At 40.1% G+C, this 18,223-nt stretch overlaps 1 protein-coding gene across 8 annotated transcripts in view; it reads left to right on the top strand.

The window, feature by feature from the left end:
* Positions 1–2,852: 2,852 nt before the first annotated feature.
* The window catches only part of SYNJ1 (synaptojanin 1), a 60,518-nt gene continuing 45,147 nt past the window's right edge, over positions 2,853–18,223 (top strand). For 4 of the 8 annotated variants that reach the window (XM_042866717.1, XM_042866718.1, XM_042866719.1 and 1 more), the window contains exons 1-3: positions 4,016–4,161; positions 14,744–14,830; positions 15,217–15,484. In XM_042866717.1, the coding sequence (XP_042722651.1) occupies positions 4,038–4,161; positions 14,744–14,830; positions 15,217–15,484 (479 nt within the window). In that variant the 5' untranslated portion in view covers positions 4,016–4,037. Of the gene's footprint in view, positions 2,929–2,967; positions 2,986–3,295; positions 3,316–3,915; positions 4,162–14,743; positions 14,831–15,216; positions 15,485–18,223 lie in introns of those variants that run through there. The other 4 variants (XM_042866720.1, XM_042866723.1, XM_042866721.1 and 1 more) reach the window with 4 other exon arrangements.

The following is an 18,223-nucleotide window of genomic DNA, read 5'->3' on the forward strand; positions in this document are numbered from 1 at the left end:
AAGTGCAGCTTCAGTAGGTGTGCATCACTACCGGGGCTCCAAACCTTGAGTTGTCTCCATGCCCATCTTCCTTCTCATACATTGCTGCTATGTGTCTGTGATGTTTAAGCTGATGCACACTGCAGGAATTTCTCCTTGTCATATTTATATGTCATACTTGGAGAGCAGTGCTCAGAAATTTGCAAAGTATTGTTATGAGTGATGAGTAATGTGTTTGAATGGCTAGGATTGCCTTGGTACTTAAAGACTTCATGTAAATGCTGATATGCAGTTTCATTTATAAACAAAATAACTTCCATTTCTGCCCTTCTTCAGCCATTTCTCTTATGCGTTGACCCAAATTAAATGCTTGTAACAAAGCAGTTGCACGTCATGAAATGGTCTTCAAAAATGTTATACATTGCTGCTTGGTTGAGTGGACTGCTCTAAAATTGAGCAGTTCAGCACGCTTGCTTTAAAATTACTTCTTCCATGGTTGACTGTGTTATCTTAGCATTCACCATCAAAATCAATACACATAATTATATTCAGAGACTGTCCTGGAAGATAATAAAATCACTTATGACATGACAATCTTAGTTCTACTCAAAACTCTGCAAGGTCTCTTGAGATCTAGTGACCTCTTCAGTAGTTAGCATTGTCTAGAATCAGGAAAGATGTATAACACTGCATGTAAAATTTGGGGGCATTCTGAATTGTGATGCACAGGATAATGTTACAGGATGGTTACAATTATTTTATTGCATTACTACCTTATGATGCAATTATTTTTGTAGAATTGTAGGTATTACATAATTACCTTTTCCCTAAAAGTCATCACTAGCAAAGATAAAAACCTTGTCCTTTGCTATTATGGCCAACAAATTGAAAAGTCAATATTTAAAATGGAAAAGTGAGAAGAAAATTTGTACATGTACATGGAGCCATGTGGTTCCTCTTTTTCTTCCTTTCAGCTGCCTCTCACCTTCTGCAAAAGTTTGCTGTTGTTCTGCTTTTAGTTCAGAGTTATTCTACGGAAAACACATATTAGAAGGAACACTAAATATACATGTAGAAGATATAGGGAAGAGAGGATGTGCACCTGCAGTTTTTATATTGTATAGTGCTTTGGATTAGTGGCTTCATGAGCTACATTTCAGCTGGCTGCACTCACCTTTTATGAGTGATAGAGCTAAAAACCAATCCCCCAAGTTTGTTAGTTGCCTCAGTGAAAATTAAACATTCCTGCAAAAGTCTGGTGTGTTCAGAAAAGGGAACTGTGAGGTGGCTTCAGAAATGATTGCTGCAAGAAGGACGGTTGAGGTTTTCTGGGAAACTCAATAGAATGGATCAGAGATGAGTGTTCTTCCCTTGCATATCATACTCCAAACTAAATTTTTGATACCTTACCATGCAATATTGGTTGGATTTATCCGCAGAATTAAGTATTGTTTCTTGTTCAAGAGTACTTAATTTTTGTATGAAATTAAAAATCTTGCCATAAATATTCAGAAATGGGTGAACAGAAATAAAAGAGAGATAAACATATTTAATAATCCAAGAGTCTACCATTTAAATCCTGCTCCAAGTGATGACTTACAGTTTTTTTTCATACATGTGGACTGTCCCATTGACTCCACTATTGTGATTTATGTGCATATTTAAATGTTTTCATACATAGATGTATCTCCAAGACTCACTGTGATATTCCTCATACATATGTAAACCCATATTTTCATAGCCTAAATTTCAACAAAGCTCTTCAGTATTGTCTTATTTTCTGCCTTAAGGTTTAAGTGATACCTTGCCAACTACCTCTGGCACTTGCTCCTGTTCAACTCCATGCAGCCACTGACTGCCCAGCCCTCCCATTTGTCAAGCGTTCTCTGTAAGGCCTCTCTACCCTCAAGAGTCAACAGCTCCTCCCAGCTCAGTGTTGTCCAAAAACGTAACCAGTATACCTTCAATTTCTACACACATCCAAGTTGTTTATTAAAATATTGAAACAGCCATCAAATGGAACCCTGTGAAATCCCGTCAGTGACTGGCCACTATTCTGACAGAAGCCCATTCATTATAACCCTTTGAGCCTGGCCCATCAGCTAGGTGTTCACCCATCACATGATATTGTTGCCTAGCCATACGCTGGGCATTTTGTCCAGGAGCATACTGGGCTTTGCAGAAAGCTAAAGTATTACATCTACTGGCTTCCCATGGTCAACTAGTTGGGTAACCTTGTCCTGTAAGGAAATTAAGTGAGTTAAACGGGACTTTGTGAATTCCACTTCTCTTTATTTTATGACGAAGCTCCCGAATCTGTTCTGTAGTCTTTGCAGCTTGTAACAGAACTCGGCACAGCTCAGCAGAGCTCCTGTGAGGCAGCACTCCTCCTCCACTTACATGCTGGATGGAAATTTCCAAAGCGATGTTTAAGGTCTGGAGGCGAAACTTTTGAAGCCTGTCATGAAGCAGCAGGCTTGGCTCGAGCCGTGTCTCACTGCACAGCGACACGTGCCATGCCCACACCGCACCTTTCGCGCTCATCATCCCGAGCGCACCGCCATTCAGGAGCCTGTCCCTGCGGCATTTCTGCCTGCTGTAATAAATAAGGAACCGGCAGTGGAGCCGATCGGCTTTCAAAGAAGAGAATGCTAAGGGAGAGCGAAGAGAGAACTTCATGGCGTGAGGGGGGGGAGGTATTATTTGTCCATTAGGGCTCGGGTCCCGCTCGACGGCCCCGTACGCGCCCTGACAGCAATCACCCCCCCCCCTCACCGCCCCCAGGGCAGCGGGAGCGTAACTGTCGCCCTCGCGCCCCCGCCTCACGCCTTTCCCCGACTTCCGGTGGCGGGAGGCGCAATGCGGAAGGGACGGCGGGGCCGGAGCGGAAGTGAGGTTGCCGCCGGCTCCCGCGGCAGGGAGCGGAGCGGGCGGCAGCTGGCGCGGCCGGTGAGGAGGCGCGGGGTCGGCGGCGGGGCGGGTCGGCGGCACCGAGGGCGGCTGTCGGTACGCGGAGGAGTCTGCTCGGCTGTCGCTGTCGCGGGTGTCGAGCTGCGGAGGCGCCGCGGGTGCCAGACAAGATGGAGGCTCTGTTAGCGCCGCGGGCGCCGGGCAGGTGGAGGGGCGGGGGCTGCTCGCCCTGTGCCGGCTGCTTGGGAAGGGAGCGGGGCGGCCGGGACCGGCCTGTGTCGTAGTAGAAGAACAGAAGGTCGGTGCCGCTGTCAGCTCTGAGGTTACCGGCATGGGGCTGGGGAAAGGGTTGGGAGCCTGCTCGCGGCTTTCCGGCAGCTCCTCTCCGCACTGTGCGTTTGTTCGGCTTCAGCCCCTAACGTTTGGGTGAGTCGCTGGTGGACTGCGGTTATTGCTTTTTTCGTCGCTTCGGAAAAAGGTGTTATCTTTACGGCTTGTCAGAGGTCTGTCTCGTGCGGTGCTGCGATTTTCTAATCGTCAGCCGCTGCGAGGGAGGGCTTAAGTCCAGCCAGAGCCCTGCTTTCATTTATAAAGCCAAATCAAGCGTAGGTTATCGTTTCTGTATGGTCTTCCAAAGCCTCTTAGCAGCTTTACTTTTTGAAATATACTGTCCTCTTGTACAAGGTCAGAATGAATATAAGGCGTTGTAAAACTGAAGCTCCTGGCCTTCTGTGTTCAGCAGAAGGTCGCTGCTGCTCTCATGCGTTAGTGGTGACTAAAGGAGAATCTCGTCTTCAGCTTCAGTGAGAAGAAATCTGGTTTAGGTATTGCAAAAGAAATTCTGATTGTTCTGGAGGAGATCTTAAATAAATCTTTTATGCTGCTCTGGGCGATTACGTTTTTGCTACATGGGCATGTTGTCTTTAACCTGTCTTTAGATATATTTGCTTTGAAACATAAGGTAAAACAAGTCTCATGAAGTAGAAAGAGTGAGCATCTCTTTTTTTTCTATCTTTTTCTTGTTAGATCTGTAAAATTCTTAGGGAAGAATGGAAGTCAGACCTGTTCAGCAGAAGGTACCTGGAAGCACAGGAAGCTCTCACTAACATCATCTTGTGTTGGACAGGACTGCCACCGATAAAGACAAAATGGCTTTCAGTAAAGGATATCGTGTCTATCACAAGCTGGATCCGCTCCCGTTCAGCGTGATAGTGGAAGCCAGAAACAGAGAGGAATGTCTCATGTTTGAATCTGGAGCTGTGGCTGTCCTCTGTAAGTTGTTATGTTTTGATAACTACAGTAAAAATGCTGGCAACGTTGCGTAAGCTGTTTGTTTTTATTTATGACAGCTAAAGAAGAAACAGCAGTTCTGGTTTTTATTTGCTAATGGAGATTCTTGTGATTTAAATGGAAGAAATGTTTCATATCTTTATCTGTTGGAGAAAGAATTTGACACATTTAATTAGATTTCATCATGAATATGTATTGTCACGTATACAAAATATTCTTCCAATAACTGTCAGCGTCTGCTTATCTTTGGTTCTGAACAATTGTCTGCCTTTGAATACACAATGACTCATTAAAAAGCAAAATCTGTGGTGCAGTTTTATTACAAAGTGCTGTATTCTTAAATGGTACATCATCTTAGTTTGTTATCTCACTTTGTATTATGACTTTCATGGCTTTTTTTATTTTTAAATTGATGTTGCACCTGTTTTTAGCCTATCACCATACTTTGCGTGTTAGTTTGTCTCGTAATAACATCAGTCAATGTTTGGAGCAAGTTGTCTTGCACTGCAAGGTTATTTTTACATGCTTTCAGTGATAAATGCATTGAGTGCTTCTGTTTTTTCACGTCATAGTTGAAAGGGGGCTCTGAAACAAGAAGTGCAGAAAAGATCCTCAAAGCCTGTAGATAGGGTCTAAAAATGTACTTTGATTTGTATTCTTCAGTAAAAAGGCCTGAGCACCAGATTGCAAAGAGTTCCTAGGCTTGTTTTTTATTTTTATGGAAAGCTTGAGTACTGTGGATGTACTTCTTTTGAAAGAATCAGTTTTTGATGAGTTAACCCTGGTGCCTGGAGGTTGTGATGCATTGCCTGCAGCCTTACAGGGCTCACAGGTGGGTGGTTATCTCCCCATAGGCTGCTCTGGCCCAGAGAGGGTAGAGTGGGCTGAGCTGGCAGTGTGTCCCCTCCTACAGCAAGGCTGAAGTTTAGAAGTGGGAGTTCCAAAGCGGGATTGGAGATACGTTCCCTTATCTTTGGTATTTGCAATTGTTTGTATGCCTAATGTGTTTGTGGGCTGTGGTGTTGTCTGTTAATGAGGCACCTGGCTGGCCCTGTGTCCTGCAAGTTAAGTGCTTCGAAGTCAGGGCATAGTTTGTGCTGAACCGGCTGCCTGAGCTAGTGCTCTCCAGCTTGCGTCTCAATCTGTGCCTTAGTTCATGTGCCTTTTGGACAAGTTGCCATGATCTGTCTAGCATTCTAGCAGTGGGACATGCTAGCACTGTTGGCATTACGAAGGAAATTAACTCATATGATTATTCAGGTCAAAAACAATGAGTGCTTTCTTCCCATATTTTGAGAATTGTTTTTAACTGATACAGTTTCTTCTTATATATATGTAAGTTATCTTGCCAGCAGTATTTGAAAAGTATTGTGTAGTGTGGTTTGGGCTTGAAGTAAGTGTCTTAGCATGAAAGTAGAGAACATGCTTAGTGAGATCAGTACAGTATGGGAAGAACGTTGTGAAGATTTATGGAAAGATTTTATTTTAGTATATGTTCAGTAATTAGTGCATTTGTTTAAGGTACTTAAGGAGGAATCTATTCAAAGTAATATATTCATGGAAGTTATGCTCAAAAAATCAAATGAGTTAAAGACCTCTTGTGCTGTGATATAATCATAGAATCATAGAATCACCAAGGTTGGAAAAGACCTAAAAGATCATCCAGTCCAACTGTTCACCTATTACCAATAGCTCCCACTAAACCATGTATTGCAGATAGACGAGTAGACTGTCTTCTCTAGAAATTCACTATTTATATCTGTGTTGAAATTCTGCCCTCTCCTATGCTTCAGGCTGTAATTAAACAGGAATTAAAACCCAGAAGAATTTCAGAAGCCTAGCTCTTCTTGGGTCCTGTACTTAGTGATAGCGTGTTACTACTTTGTAAGAGTAGTCCTGGGTATTTTGATTGGTAGTTTGCAATACAGTAAATATTTATGCCTAGTTGTAAGTAGTTACTCTAAATACTGTTTTCAGTAACTTAAGATCGTGAACTGCTTACTCTGATAGGTGAGCTTATTTTCCCAATGTGTTAAGCTGTGGCAGTTTGCTTTAATTCATTTAATCCGCGCACCTAAATTCTTTGCTGAATCATTCTTTTAATGGTTGAAATAACCTTGATTTGATAGCAGACTTAGACTATTTTCTTTTATTCTGCTGGTGTTTCACTTTTTTCTTTTTTACATATGTGTTTCAAGGAGTACAATTATCAGCACTTGGTTAAGGTTTGTTAAGTACTACTCCATCTCTTTATTGATCTCAGAACTTCTGACTGGTTTTGGACAGAAACCACTTGGAAGTTTCTACTCTGTAGCCTCACAAATTTCTGCATGTTGGTACAAATCTACCTTCTCAGCCGATGTTAATGAGAAATTCTGAGAAGATTTTCAAGATGTTTTATAAAAATCCATGTAAACAGGTAGAATAATGGTCATTTATGCATAAATCCAGAACAACATGAATGCAAATTGTTAAAAACTTTTGGTTTTGCTGATGGAAGTAACATCTTTACAGACTACAAAGAATGACAGTACAGATCTTAGGCTTTTTTTCAAAAGGTTTTATTAAATACTGAAGATTAGTTGTTTAGCCTTACACCTGATAATAGCTGCTGCCTGGCTGTGAAATGCATAACATATGTACAACCCAGTGAAATGCACTCAATCGAAAGTGGTTCATGTGACTCAGTTCTGAGAACCTCAGTGAACCTCATCTTTTGGAATATGCATGCACAGTATTGCAGTAATTAGAACTTGAACTGGGCTGAGAGAAAGGAATGCGAGCTTACCAATGCCTTAAATGTCATCTTAGTGGAAGTCCATCTGTCATTTTGCTGAGGGAAGGATAAGGGTATTAACTTTCATCCCCTCAACATTCAACAAAGCATTGCAAGATAATTCAGGGAGTTTTGTTTGGCCTCTGTATGCAGTGCTCTACAATTCATACGCTGCATGACTTTTCAATGTGTGTTGTATTTGTGCTGAATGTGTTATTCAAGAAGAAAGGAGGAGGGCAGAAGGGGTTGTTCACAGGGGTTATTGTTGCATAATCATTCAGTCTTAAAATGGAAGCAGTCCAAGCCATGCCTGTGCTGGAAGTGCTCTGTGCACTGCTTGTAATGTGCATTAGTCAGTGTTAGTGTGACCAAAAGCTCTGAGAAATACTTTGCTTGCCTTACATAAAAATACTGAGTACCTCTTTGATCAGATCACTCCCAGTAGCAGGTTAACCCAGGATATTGAAGTCTGAAAGGATCCTGCCAGCTTGCTTCTCAAGGCCTTGTAAGAGCATTCGGTTTTAAGTGTCAGCAGCTTGACTGTTTCTTTGTTTAGCATTTACCTGGAGGATCTATTTTTTTGATTATTTGGCACGTAAAATAGGTGGTCTATTTATTCTCTGAAACAGGAGTCTTCAATGAGGTACCTTACCCGCAGAAATTTCATTGATTAAACAGGAGAGTGTTCTCTTTCCCTGTGCCTCTCTGGTGAGTCACAGCAAAAGGAGTGGGAAGCTGCTTTTACTCCTGTTGCTTGTGATGGGTAAAGGAGAATGTTCTGTCATTTGGGAAAATACTGAGCCCTGAGCACAGAGAACTGCAGCTTTGTGCGCATATTTGGAGTTTGGTCCCATGCAAAGCTGAGAAGAGAGCAGGTGTGAACAGGAAGAGGCACCGTGCCCACCCTGAGCTTTCCATAGAGCTAGATAATGGAAGAACTGTCACAGCCTACGCCTGCTGCGGGTGTCCCAGCACTATCACCCATTCGCATTCCACTTCAAACACTCTGATGCACTGCACTGGGAGGAGAAGTACCAGATAGGTTGTATCTATCCGCAGCAGCAGACGGGGTGGTGAGCATTTTGCAAGAGGCTCTGGGTTGGTGATGGTTTAGGAAACTGAGCTACCCAAAAAAGAAACATAGCGACAGATATATTTGAGCGCCGCCCATGTGTGTGCATAATCATAAGGGGGGTAACACAACATGCAACTGTGTGATATTTTTTTTTCCTCTTTTTCTTTCTCACAAATAATGCTAGTGCAGCATTTTGAATGGAGTCGCATCCCCCTTAAAATTAGGGAAGGAGGCTATTTCATTAGAAATCTCTACATGCTGTTTTTCATAGTGGAATACTTCAAAATGAGGTTTTATATTTGCATATATATATCAGTGCATCTGTGTGTCTTTGTATATGTGTGTATATGTGCGTATACATAACCACCCTCCCTCTCATTACTGTTTTGACTAAATGTAATCTTCTGGGCTACACCTACCTGCTGAACAATATCTTAAGATGTTTTGGAAGCTGCAGGGAAGCAGCAGTGATGGTAGACACTGAGTGCAGCCATGCTGCTGGAGGAAGATGTCATCTGTCCTCCTGTCATCAGAACTTTCTCTCCTTTCAAATCTGCAGAGAAGATGCTCAGCTTATTACTTTCCAAGCATTTCCAACAAAACTACATGATTCAACTAAGACCAAACATGTTAGCCTAGCATGCTTGGAAAAGTTTTTACTTACAGTAAGAATTTTCCTAGGAGATCGGTGGAGGCAGTAAGTTTTGTCTGGCATAATGAATTTGAATGGCATAATGGAGCCATAAAAATTTGGTCCCCAATTCTTGGACATTCCCTTTTCAGTGCAGTATGTTTTCATTTCAAAGTTAGCACTGAAGCAATAGTAAAAGGCTTGGCTTATGCCCTACTAGACTTGCAGTGAATGATGGTTCTTACTAATTAAATGGCTGCTAAGGTTAGTTTACATACTTCTGAAATTACTCTGACATAATTTAGAAAAACTAATTAACGTCTCTACATTTGAGATAGGTTGGAAGATTTACTGCATGCTAGCGTGTATTTAAATGGAAAATCTTGTAATTGTACATGGTATTACAAATTAACCTGTGTAGAACTGACTTATACAGGCAAAAAGCTCGCCTTTGTGTAAGATACTTTGTATATTTTAATTGAAGCAGTTGGAAGGGGGGAAAAATGAAACACTGTTGTTGATTATTGAAGCTATAGCTTTTGTTTTCGATGAAAAACATGTACTTGGGTCAGAAAGCGCAAGCGTGATTAAAAACTGTAGGCTGTTAAGTAGGCCAGCTTTATTTTATTTTTTTTCCCAATTTTCAGTGATTAAAAGGTAAATTTTCTGAAGTTATTAGTAGGGTAAATTTGCACAATATTGAAATATAGTTTTAAAACAGCCATTCATTTTATCTGCTAATCTTTTACAAACTTTTTGGCCTTATTTCAAACATTGTATTTGTTGTGTATTATTTAAATGTAATTGCTAACATCTGGAGATGTCTGTGGATTGTTTTTTTGGTTGTTTTTTTTTTTTTTCCTTTTTGGGTAGAGGTGATTTGTTATTTGGTAGTTTCTCCCCTCAGTCTGAAGACATCTCTAGATGACAGCATTGTCTATATTTTTATTTGAAATGAAATAATATACCTAATAATTTGAATTAGTCAATAAAATGGGGAAAAAAGTAATTGTGCTAATTCAGAACAGTTCTATTAGTTATGACAGATTTAAATATCAGCTGTCTTCCAGTTTGCTGTGAATCTATTCACATCAATGAAGTATCAAAAGGATCAAAATGGGTCTTCAGTTGGTTGAGTTATAAGTGAAGGTGGTGACTTTAATGTCTCCCATATATGGTAATATTGAACTATTAGTTTTCATTTAAATACTGAAATCTTAGTTGTCCTAATTTGACAAAAAGCTTGAAAATCTCAATCTTAAATGCTCAGCTAAAGAATAATAATAATAAAAAATTTTAAAATCATACATTTTTTTAAAATTTGAATGTTTTAAAGCGGCAACTGCATGATTTCTTTTCCCTCTTCTAACTTAAATGAGAATGATCCTGTTTCTGAAGGAGCTGCATGTAATTCCAGGAGGTATCCCATGTTCTAGTTGGAAGTTGTTGCCCTGGTTCACGTGTCAGTGATACCTTGTGAACCCATTGAAAAAAGAACTGTAGAGAGCCTAAAGGAGAACTCTTAATGTGACCATAGCTTTACAGTTCTTGTAAAAATTGTGAAACTTTTTTTTTTAAAGGGAATTAAGCAGAATGGATTGTGCACCTGAAGTTGTCCCAGAGGCAGGGTTTTTAATGGAGTTTCCTTTGTGTAGCAGTAAGACAGCTGATACAATCCCTGTAAAACAGTTTAGTTAGTCACCTTTCTTAAATGCGAGTCATTGGCTGATAAGATGCGATATTGCAGATACACACAAGTGAGACGTGGCCATTTAAAAAATACTATGGCCTATTAATTTTTAATAAGTATGACTTATTTTATTCCTTTTCTCTTGACACTGCAAAGAGTCTTGATGGCTTTCAGTAAGACTGCATTAAAACTTGACCTGAAAACCGCATTAAAGATGTTGTGGTTTTGTTGTCTTTTTATTCTATTAAATAACAAGTAATAGAAGAATACTGCCTCATAGTATTTTCTTTCCATCTTTATACGCAGACACTTAAGTTATGTCTACTGTTAAGTGCCACATACTTTGTAATTTAGAAATCTGTGAACTTCTGCATTGCAGATGAAAGTTGTCATTCTAACTGCAGATTTCTGTCTTCAGAAGTTGTAAGCCTTGACTCGTTCTTCGTAGTGTTTGTTTAGCTTGTTTTATTTTGCTCAGATAGCTTCAATATTTGCTTATATCCGACTAAATATAAACAAATAGGAAGGTCTGTTTCTGAGAGAGAAGTAAACTCGTTAATTTGCAGGAGTTTCTGCTTTCTTTGAGCTGATGTTTGTATCAGCTGTGCGTTTTTCAAGGTATGGAGCTCATAAATCAAAGTCAAAGGGGTTCTCATGGCTGCAGGCCAGCCCATCATTTGGGAAGAGATGTTCTCATTTGTTAAGAATGTTGCAGAAGAAATGAGGAAACACTCTTGGAAACGTTGTCTTCTTCTGTCAGGATTGCCTCAGCTTTGCCATGGTTTGACTTCTGTGCAGTTCACGCAGCTGGTGATTCCAACTTTTCATAGAGAGAAGTGGTGTTTGGCTTTGCATGCTCTAGATACAGTGTACTATAAAGATGAAGTCTTGTCCACATAACTTTGTTATTTCATATGCTCTTCTGCATCCAGCATTATCTGAAGGTTTTGTGCATTCTGAATGAAGTGAGAGGGAGCAGATCTTCAAAAGTTGTAGGGAGAAATCAAATAGTTCCAGAGTGTTTCTGTTGTTGTTCAGCCTGTTAGTACTGAGAGAGATAAAGACCCACAGATTTAACTTAAGCATCATCAGAAATGGGAAATGCTATGTGCAGCAGCTGTCAATAGTAAATTCCAGTCTGGATCTACTCTGGTCTGACTGGTTGGTTGTGTTTGTTGGTGTTTTGTGTTTTTTTTTGTTTTTGTTTTTTTTTTTTGGGGGGGGGGGGAGGTTTACCTTTAGCATCTATGAAATGAAACTCATGCTTTTGCTTATTAATGGTGGAGGCACTGGATTAGGAAATATTTTCTTGTAAATGCGTGATGGCTGAGTGGACTTTTGGTCTAAACCACATGTACAACTACTGTTTTAATAATAACACAGATGGATTTTGTCAGGAGACCAGCAGGCCTGCCTGCCCCTGCCCATGTCTCAGGACACCACAGCAGACTTCAGGACCATCAGGCCCTACCTCAGCAAGGCTGCAGCAGGGCTGGGCTCCAGCTCCTTATAAGCCTTACACAGTCAGGGGCCCACCAAGGCATGTTGATGTCCCACCCGTGTCCGATCCCTGTGGCCCTGGCCATCCCCTCATCAGGCCTGATCCCAAATCTTCCACAGGCTGATGTCGTGGCCTGGCCTCAGCTAGTCTTCATGGAATCTGGAGCTGTTCTCAGTTGCCTTACTCCTTGCCTGGGGCAGTGGGATGGGTCCTGGCCAGTGAGATCCCTGCCTGTAACTCTTGACTGCCAGGGAGCTGCAGGTCCTTACAGTGCCCCCACAGCTCAAGTGAGGAAAAGAAACCAAAAGGGAAAAGAAACAGTTTAGCTGTGGAGGCTTATGTGGTAACCATTTGTTGTCCCTTCAATGGTTGTGTGTACTGGCTAGTATCAGTCGTCCCTGCATCAAAATTCTTTTAAGATTAATGAATGCTGACAGTGAGAGGTATCACAGAATATCTTAAAGTAGAAGGGGCCCACAGGGATCAAATCCAACTCTTTGCCCCACACAGGACTGCCCAAAATTTAAACACTAGGTTTGAGTATCATCCAAATGCTTCTTGATCTCCATCAGGCTTGATGCTGTAACCACCTCACTGGTGAGCCTGTTACAAGGCCTGACTGCCCTCTCAGCGTAGAACGTTTAGCTGGTACCCGGCTGGTTCACTCAGTGAGGGAGGACCTTGCCTTAGGATTTCAGTTGTGTTATAAAGCTGTGTGCCTTAGGGGAGAGTGGCACAAATGCACTGGAGTTAAGCTACAGAGCTCACACAAGAAAGGTCTTCAGAATCCAGGTTGCTTCTTGTAGGGCATCATGGATGCTGATTTCTTGTGTTTGAAATTGCCCTTGTGCTTGAAGTCCAGTTCTGGGAGGCAGAAATGTGGGGACAGGTGAGGAGGGCCGGAACAGGGTGATCTGAACCTTCTGAGGCATTTGCCACTTTCTTACGTGAATTTTGGCTTCAAAAAAAGACAGCATCAGCCAGTGCGTGAGAGAGAAGTACTTAAGCTCTGACTGTGGAAGAGTTCACACTTAGGCATACTGTAATTGAAAACCATAGCATAAAACCTAGGTGCTTTGGGATAGTGCCTGGGAACTTGGCTGAGATTATAATAGTTGACTGGCTACAGTAAGTTTTTCTGGTTTCATTTTCTCTTTGTTTTTGCCATCTTTTAGTGCTTTATTAGTCTCTCTTGGCTTTTTTTATAGATCTGAATTTGCAAAGCCCACGCTACTTAATTCACTTCAGGCATTTATTTATTGAGGCTCAGCAAGGAGAACAGGCGCTCTGTGCAATGAGAAAAACAGAGTTAATCCACACAAGACAAAAAAGTCATTGTTTTATGATATTGTTAAATGCTGCCAAGCTCCCCTAAGGAAAAACCCTGCAAAAAGATATTAGTTGGAAAGAAAACTTCATCTATCCTTAATAATTTGAAATGTGGAGGAATACAGCAGTTTTCTGCCTACCAAAAGATGAGTTTAGAAGAGTGCATTAATCTCACTGAATGCATTATGGAAAAATGGATTGGAAGTTTGAGAGTTGTTCTTCCCAGCCTGATAGTGTTCTAGTTAAGCAAAATATGGTGATGCTGATAAAATCACTTTGTAAGCAGTGTGTTTGTATTAGCTGTGATTTGTAACACTGTGGATGAGGATTTTGGGAACAATCCTGCTTCTACAATTCTCTTTTTCTTTGTTTCTACATTCCAGAATACAGTGTAAATAGTTGAAGAATGATTTTTTTAAAGTGCATTTTATATATTGAGCTAGCTTGGATTTCAGACTGAGGTTAAATAATTGTTTCATCTATAGAGTGGATTAGAATCTCCGTTAAAAAAACTGGCAGACATTTAAACAAAAAGCATATAAACTGGTGCATGGGCAGTGCTGTGCTAAGCTTAGGAACACTCAGTAGGAAGATTCACAACAGCTGTTTTAAAGAAAAGATAGCTAACATGAAATAGGACACAACATTGTGCCAGAGCAGGTGTTTCAATTTACACTTTTCCTTGTGTTGATAGTGAATCGAAGTGAAAATTTACTATTTTTGAGGAAGGAGAAGGTGCTGATCCTTGATGACCTGCAAATCTCAATTGATCCAGTGGCACAGCTGGAATTGTCAGCCCTTGTGCTTCAGGAGCAGACTCAGTCTTGAGCAGCAGCTCAGGGCAGGTGGGATCCTGTTTCTGCTCTGCTCTGCAGGCTGTTGACTGGCTCCACTGCCAACCTTGTTTGCCTGGTTTTTCGAGAGCTGATTAGAGTTCTAAAGTATGTGCACTAAAATTAACTCCTAGGTAAGTAACAGCAGATATACTTCAATTTCTTCTAAAATCCTACAAATCCAATATTTTTTTTCTGTGGAAAAAGACTTGGATTTTAGATACTGTCATCTTTTGGCCTCAGAAGACTTACAGTTTCCTTGGAATATAGTGAAATCTGATTGAAATATGTTTGGGATAATCTGGTTTTCTGGAAATAATATTATCATTTCATATTTTTATTCTTGGAGAGTATGGATTTATTTATTCAGAAATAAAAAGCATTTAGCACTACCTTAATTTCAAAAGAACATTCTCATGGAAATAATTTGCTTGTGGTTTTGATCCTTTTTATGTTAGGAGGTGGTAATGTTAATACCTATCGCTTGAGGATTATGCACGTTTCTTTTTGGGGGGCCTAAAAATATGGAGTATCATACATTGTCGTAAAATCAAATACTCATTTTTCACTATAAAATGCCATGTGCTCATAAATTCTGATTTCTTTCCTGCAGTTGTATGTTAGCACTATAGCTGTACTTACTTGGATTTTCAGTTTAGAGCAGATTCATTGTCCACACCATAGTGTGCAGTCTTTAACGTCATAAAACCTTTTGTTTTGTCTTCATAGCATCTGCAGAAAAAGATACAATCAAGAATACCTACTCCAAAGTAATGGATGCATATGGGCTTCTGGGAGTATTAAGATTAAACCTAGGTGAGTAAGCTTATCTAAAACTTTAATTTCTCATTTGGGAAAGAAAACTGTGTTGCTTCTGCAAAACTGAACAGCTTAGCATCTTCAGAACAGGAGCTGTGCTTGCTTTTTTCTTTTGTCTCTGTAGGGTAACTTGCAAGTTTGGAGTGCTCCCAGAAATGAGGGAGTGGACAAAAATAACTTCCTTTTTCGCAATCCCTGTTACTTTCAGCGTAGTTTCTCCTATTTGTGTTTCCGTCTATTCTGTTGAAGTTGAGAATGGTTTCTTCGTGTTAATAACTTTCTCAGCCAAGTCAGGGTCAGATTGTGTGCACTGAAGAATGTGAATATGTCAGCATCACAGTCTAAGATCAATTTTCTCACGTGTGCCTTTTTTGCTTTTCCAGGAGACACGTTGCTGCATTATTTGGTTCTAGTAACAGGATGCATGTCTGTGGGAAAGATTCAAGACTCCGAAGTCTTTCGAGTTACCTCCACTGAGTTCGTATCGTTACGAATCGAGTCAACAGATGAAGATCGTATTTCAGAAGTGCGCAAAGTTTTGAATTCAGGCAACTTTTATTTTGCGTGGTCTGCCACTGGTGTCAGCTTAGATCTTAGTCTCAATGCTCACCGCAGCATGCAAGAGCACACCACTGACAACAGGTTTTTCTGGTGAGTTCACAGTGTGCTTTATCAGAGGTTCTTTAGATTTAGATCAGATGTTCTGTAGATTAATGTATGTCTGTGCAAACTAAGCTGTGCTAAGTCTTCAACTCTGTTTTCATCAGCTCTGAAATGTAGGCCTCGCAAATATTAATTAGCTACAGAGCATCATTTTAACTCTGAGGACATAAGTATGATGATCTTAGTGATATCATGTTCCGTGGCCACTTGGTATTTCCTAATTGGATGAGACAGATTTTTACTGCTTCTGATTCTGATACTTTGATCTGAACAGTCTTTGTGATGTGATGTTTCAGCTTTGGTGTCTTTTAGTTCTTCATAAGTATGTTGATTTTTTTAAAATGAGTGAGTAATGGAACTTTGACAAAAATCGAATCTTAAGAGCATTCTGGATGCTGAAATGGTGGGGGTTTTTAACATGTAGTTTCCAAATGAGTATTCATGTATTGAAGGGCTGTAAAAGTTTTATCACATGCATAACTGTATTGTTGCTAATTTTGCTGAAACAGAGCAGGTATGTTACACTACAATACACATTGCTTGGCCACTGAACTTACTATCATTTTGCAGAATATCTTTCAATAAAATACAAGGTTTTCACACAAAATTCTTGATTAAGGGAATACTGCTGCTCCTGCCAATAAGCAGAAGGTGATCATCCCCTCGTATTCAGCACTTGTGAGGCTGTGTGTACTGGGTCCAGTTTTGGTTTCTTCACTACAATAAATGTATTGAGACCTGGAGTGTGTCCAGAGAAGGGCAGTGAATCTGTGAGGGGTCTGGAGCGCAAGTTTGATTGGGAGTGTTTGAGGGAGCTGGAGTTGTTCAGCCTGAAGAAGAGGAGGCTCAGGGGAGACCTCGTAGCGCTCTACAATTGGCAGAAAGGAGGTTGTGGCAAGATGGGTGTCAGGCTTTTCTTGCAGGTAATAGCAATGGGACGAGGTAATGGCCTCAAGTTGTGCCAGAGAAGGTTCAGGTTGGACAGTAGGAAACATGTCTTTTCAGAAGGGCTGGTTGTGCAGTGGAACAGGCTTTCCAGGGAGAGCATGGAGGCATTCAGTAAACGTGTAGATATGGCAGTTAGGGGCATGTTTTAGTGGGGATGGGTCAATGATTGGACTATTATCTTACCATTTTTTTCCATTCTTAATGATTTTGTGATTCTATGAAATAATGCCGGTGATGCATTCTGAACTTTAGAAAAGATGAACAAATTCTGCTCACCTATTTTTCAGTCTTGTTTAAAAAGCATGCTACCAAGTCTTCAAGACCCTTCCAGTGGTCATGGACACACATACAATTTTCAACAAGTGAAAAACTATCTCTTTGCTCTCTTTTCTATTCAATATGCAAGGCCTGGAATAGTGTTGCCACTGTTTTGTTCAGATAGAGGAGCATGATCAGATTGTTATGTTAAAGCAAATATGTGTATCAGTACTGAAAATGAGTTGTAGTCTTCAGCGACTTACATGGTTAAAGTAGATTTAAAGGAATTAAGGGATCCTAGCTATTTATCTTTGTGTCTGGAAAAGGGCTGTTTGTAGGTCAGTATTTCAAGGCGTGGTGGTGTGTGCTGATCCTGTCCAAATCAGATTGGCCTTGCATTTTGTCCCTTGATGTAAAACTTCTCAGCTTTTGTTGTTGGTTTTTTTTTTCCCCAGTAAGAATCATTCTTAATAGGAGGAAGATGAATTATCACAGATTCCAAGACCAAATATTCTGATTATGCATTTCAGTGAGCTCTTGTGGGCTTTTTCTATTCAAAAGTCCCAGTCTCAAGTTGCTCAGGGAGGAATGTTGTTCTTTTTCTTACCCTTCTATTGTAATGCATCCATGTACTTCTTTGTAAAATGAAAGTATACACATGATTTGAATGTTAATGAATATTTTTTAAAGCAGCTCATGTGTTTGATTAGTTGCAGGTTTACTTTATTTTATTTTTTCTTACTTAGAAGTTTAGAATGAAAAGGCTGAAATTAAAATAAATACTTTCAGCCATTACACCAAACTTTATTTGCAATTGTGGCAGAATTTTCTGGGCACTGTCAGCAATTCTCTTACTAGAGTTTGCTTTTTTTTTTTTTTCTTTTTTTGCTGTACAGAAAACTTTACTTCCCTTTTATACAACAAATGTTTCCAAAGAGAAACAAAACCTCAGTAGAGTGAAACACCAATTCTCCCAAATCCCAACAAATCCCAGCTCTATTTACTCACTACAGCATTAATGGGTACTACTTAATGTATAGGTATATCCAGATTGTGGGTCTTCCTTTTGTTTCATCAGTCACTGGTATTAGAATTAGGTATATGCAATATAAAATGCAGCCACACCTAGCCCTGAAACTGATATTTGCAGAGTTTTGAAAATCAATTGGTTATGAATGTGTTCCTGCTTTGGAGTGTTTTTTCTCTCTTCTTTTTTTCCCTCTAGTTGAAGAGCAGATGCTATGGTTTTTTTTAGTAGTTTGGTTTTTTTTAGGATCATTAAAATTCATGACTTACTGTGCCATCATCAAAGCTATTCCCTTGTAAACTCTGCTATTTTAAGTATGTTTAAGTAAGAATTACATCATGTAACTATGACATATTTTTTTCCTTTTCTCATTTGTATTAGTGGGCATAGGATATAAAAAGTTAGCATCTGGTGTTAACAAATTGAGCTGTGCTTTATTTTCTTCCCATATATATATATATATATATATATATATATATATATATATATATATA

Source organism: Lagopus leucura, unplaced genomic scaffold (genome assembly GCF_019238085.1).
Source record: "Lagopus leucura isolate 7727_CA_CO unplaced genomic scaffold, USGS_WTPT01 Super-Scaffold_100001, whole genome shotgun sequence".
NCBI classification, from domain to species: domain Eukaryota; kingdom Metazoa; phylum Chordata; class Aves; order Galliformes; family Phasianidae; genus Lagopus; species Lagopus leucura.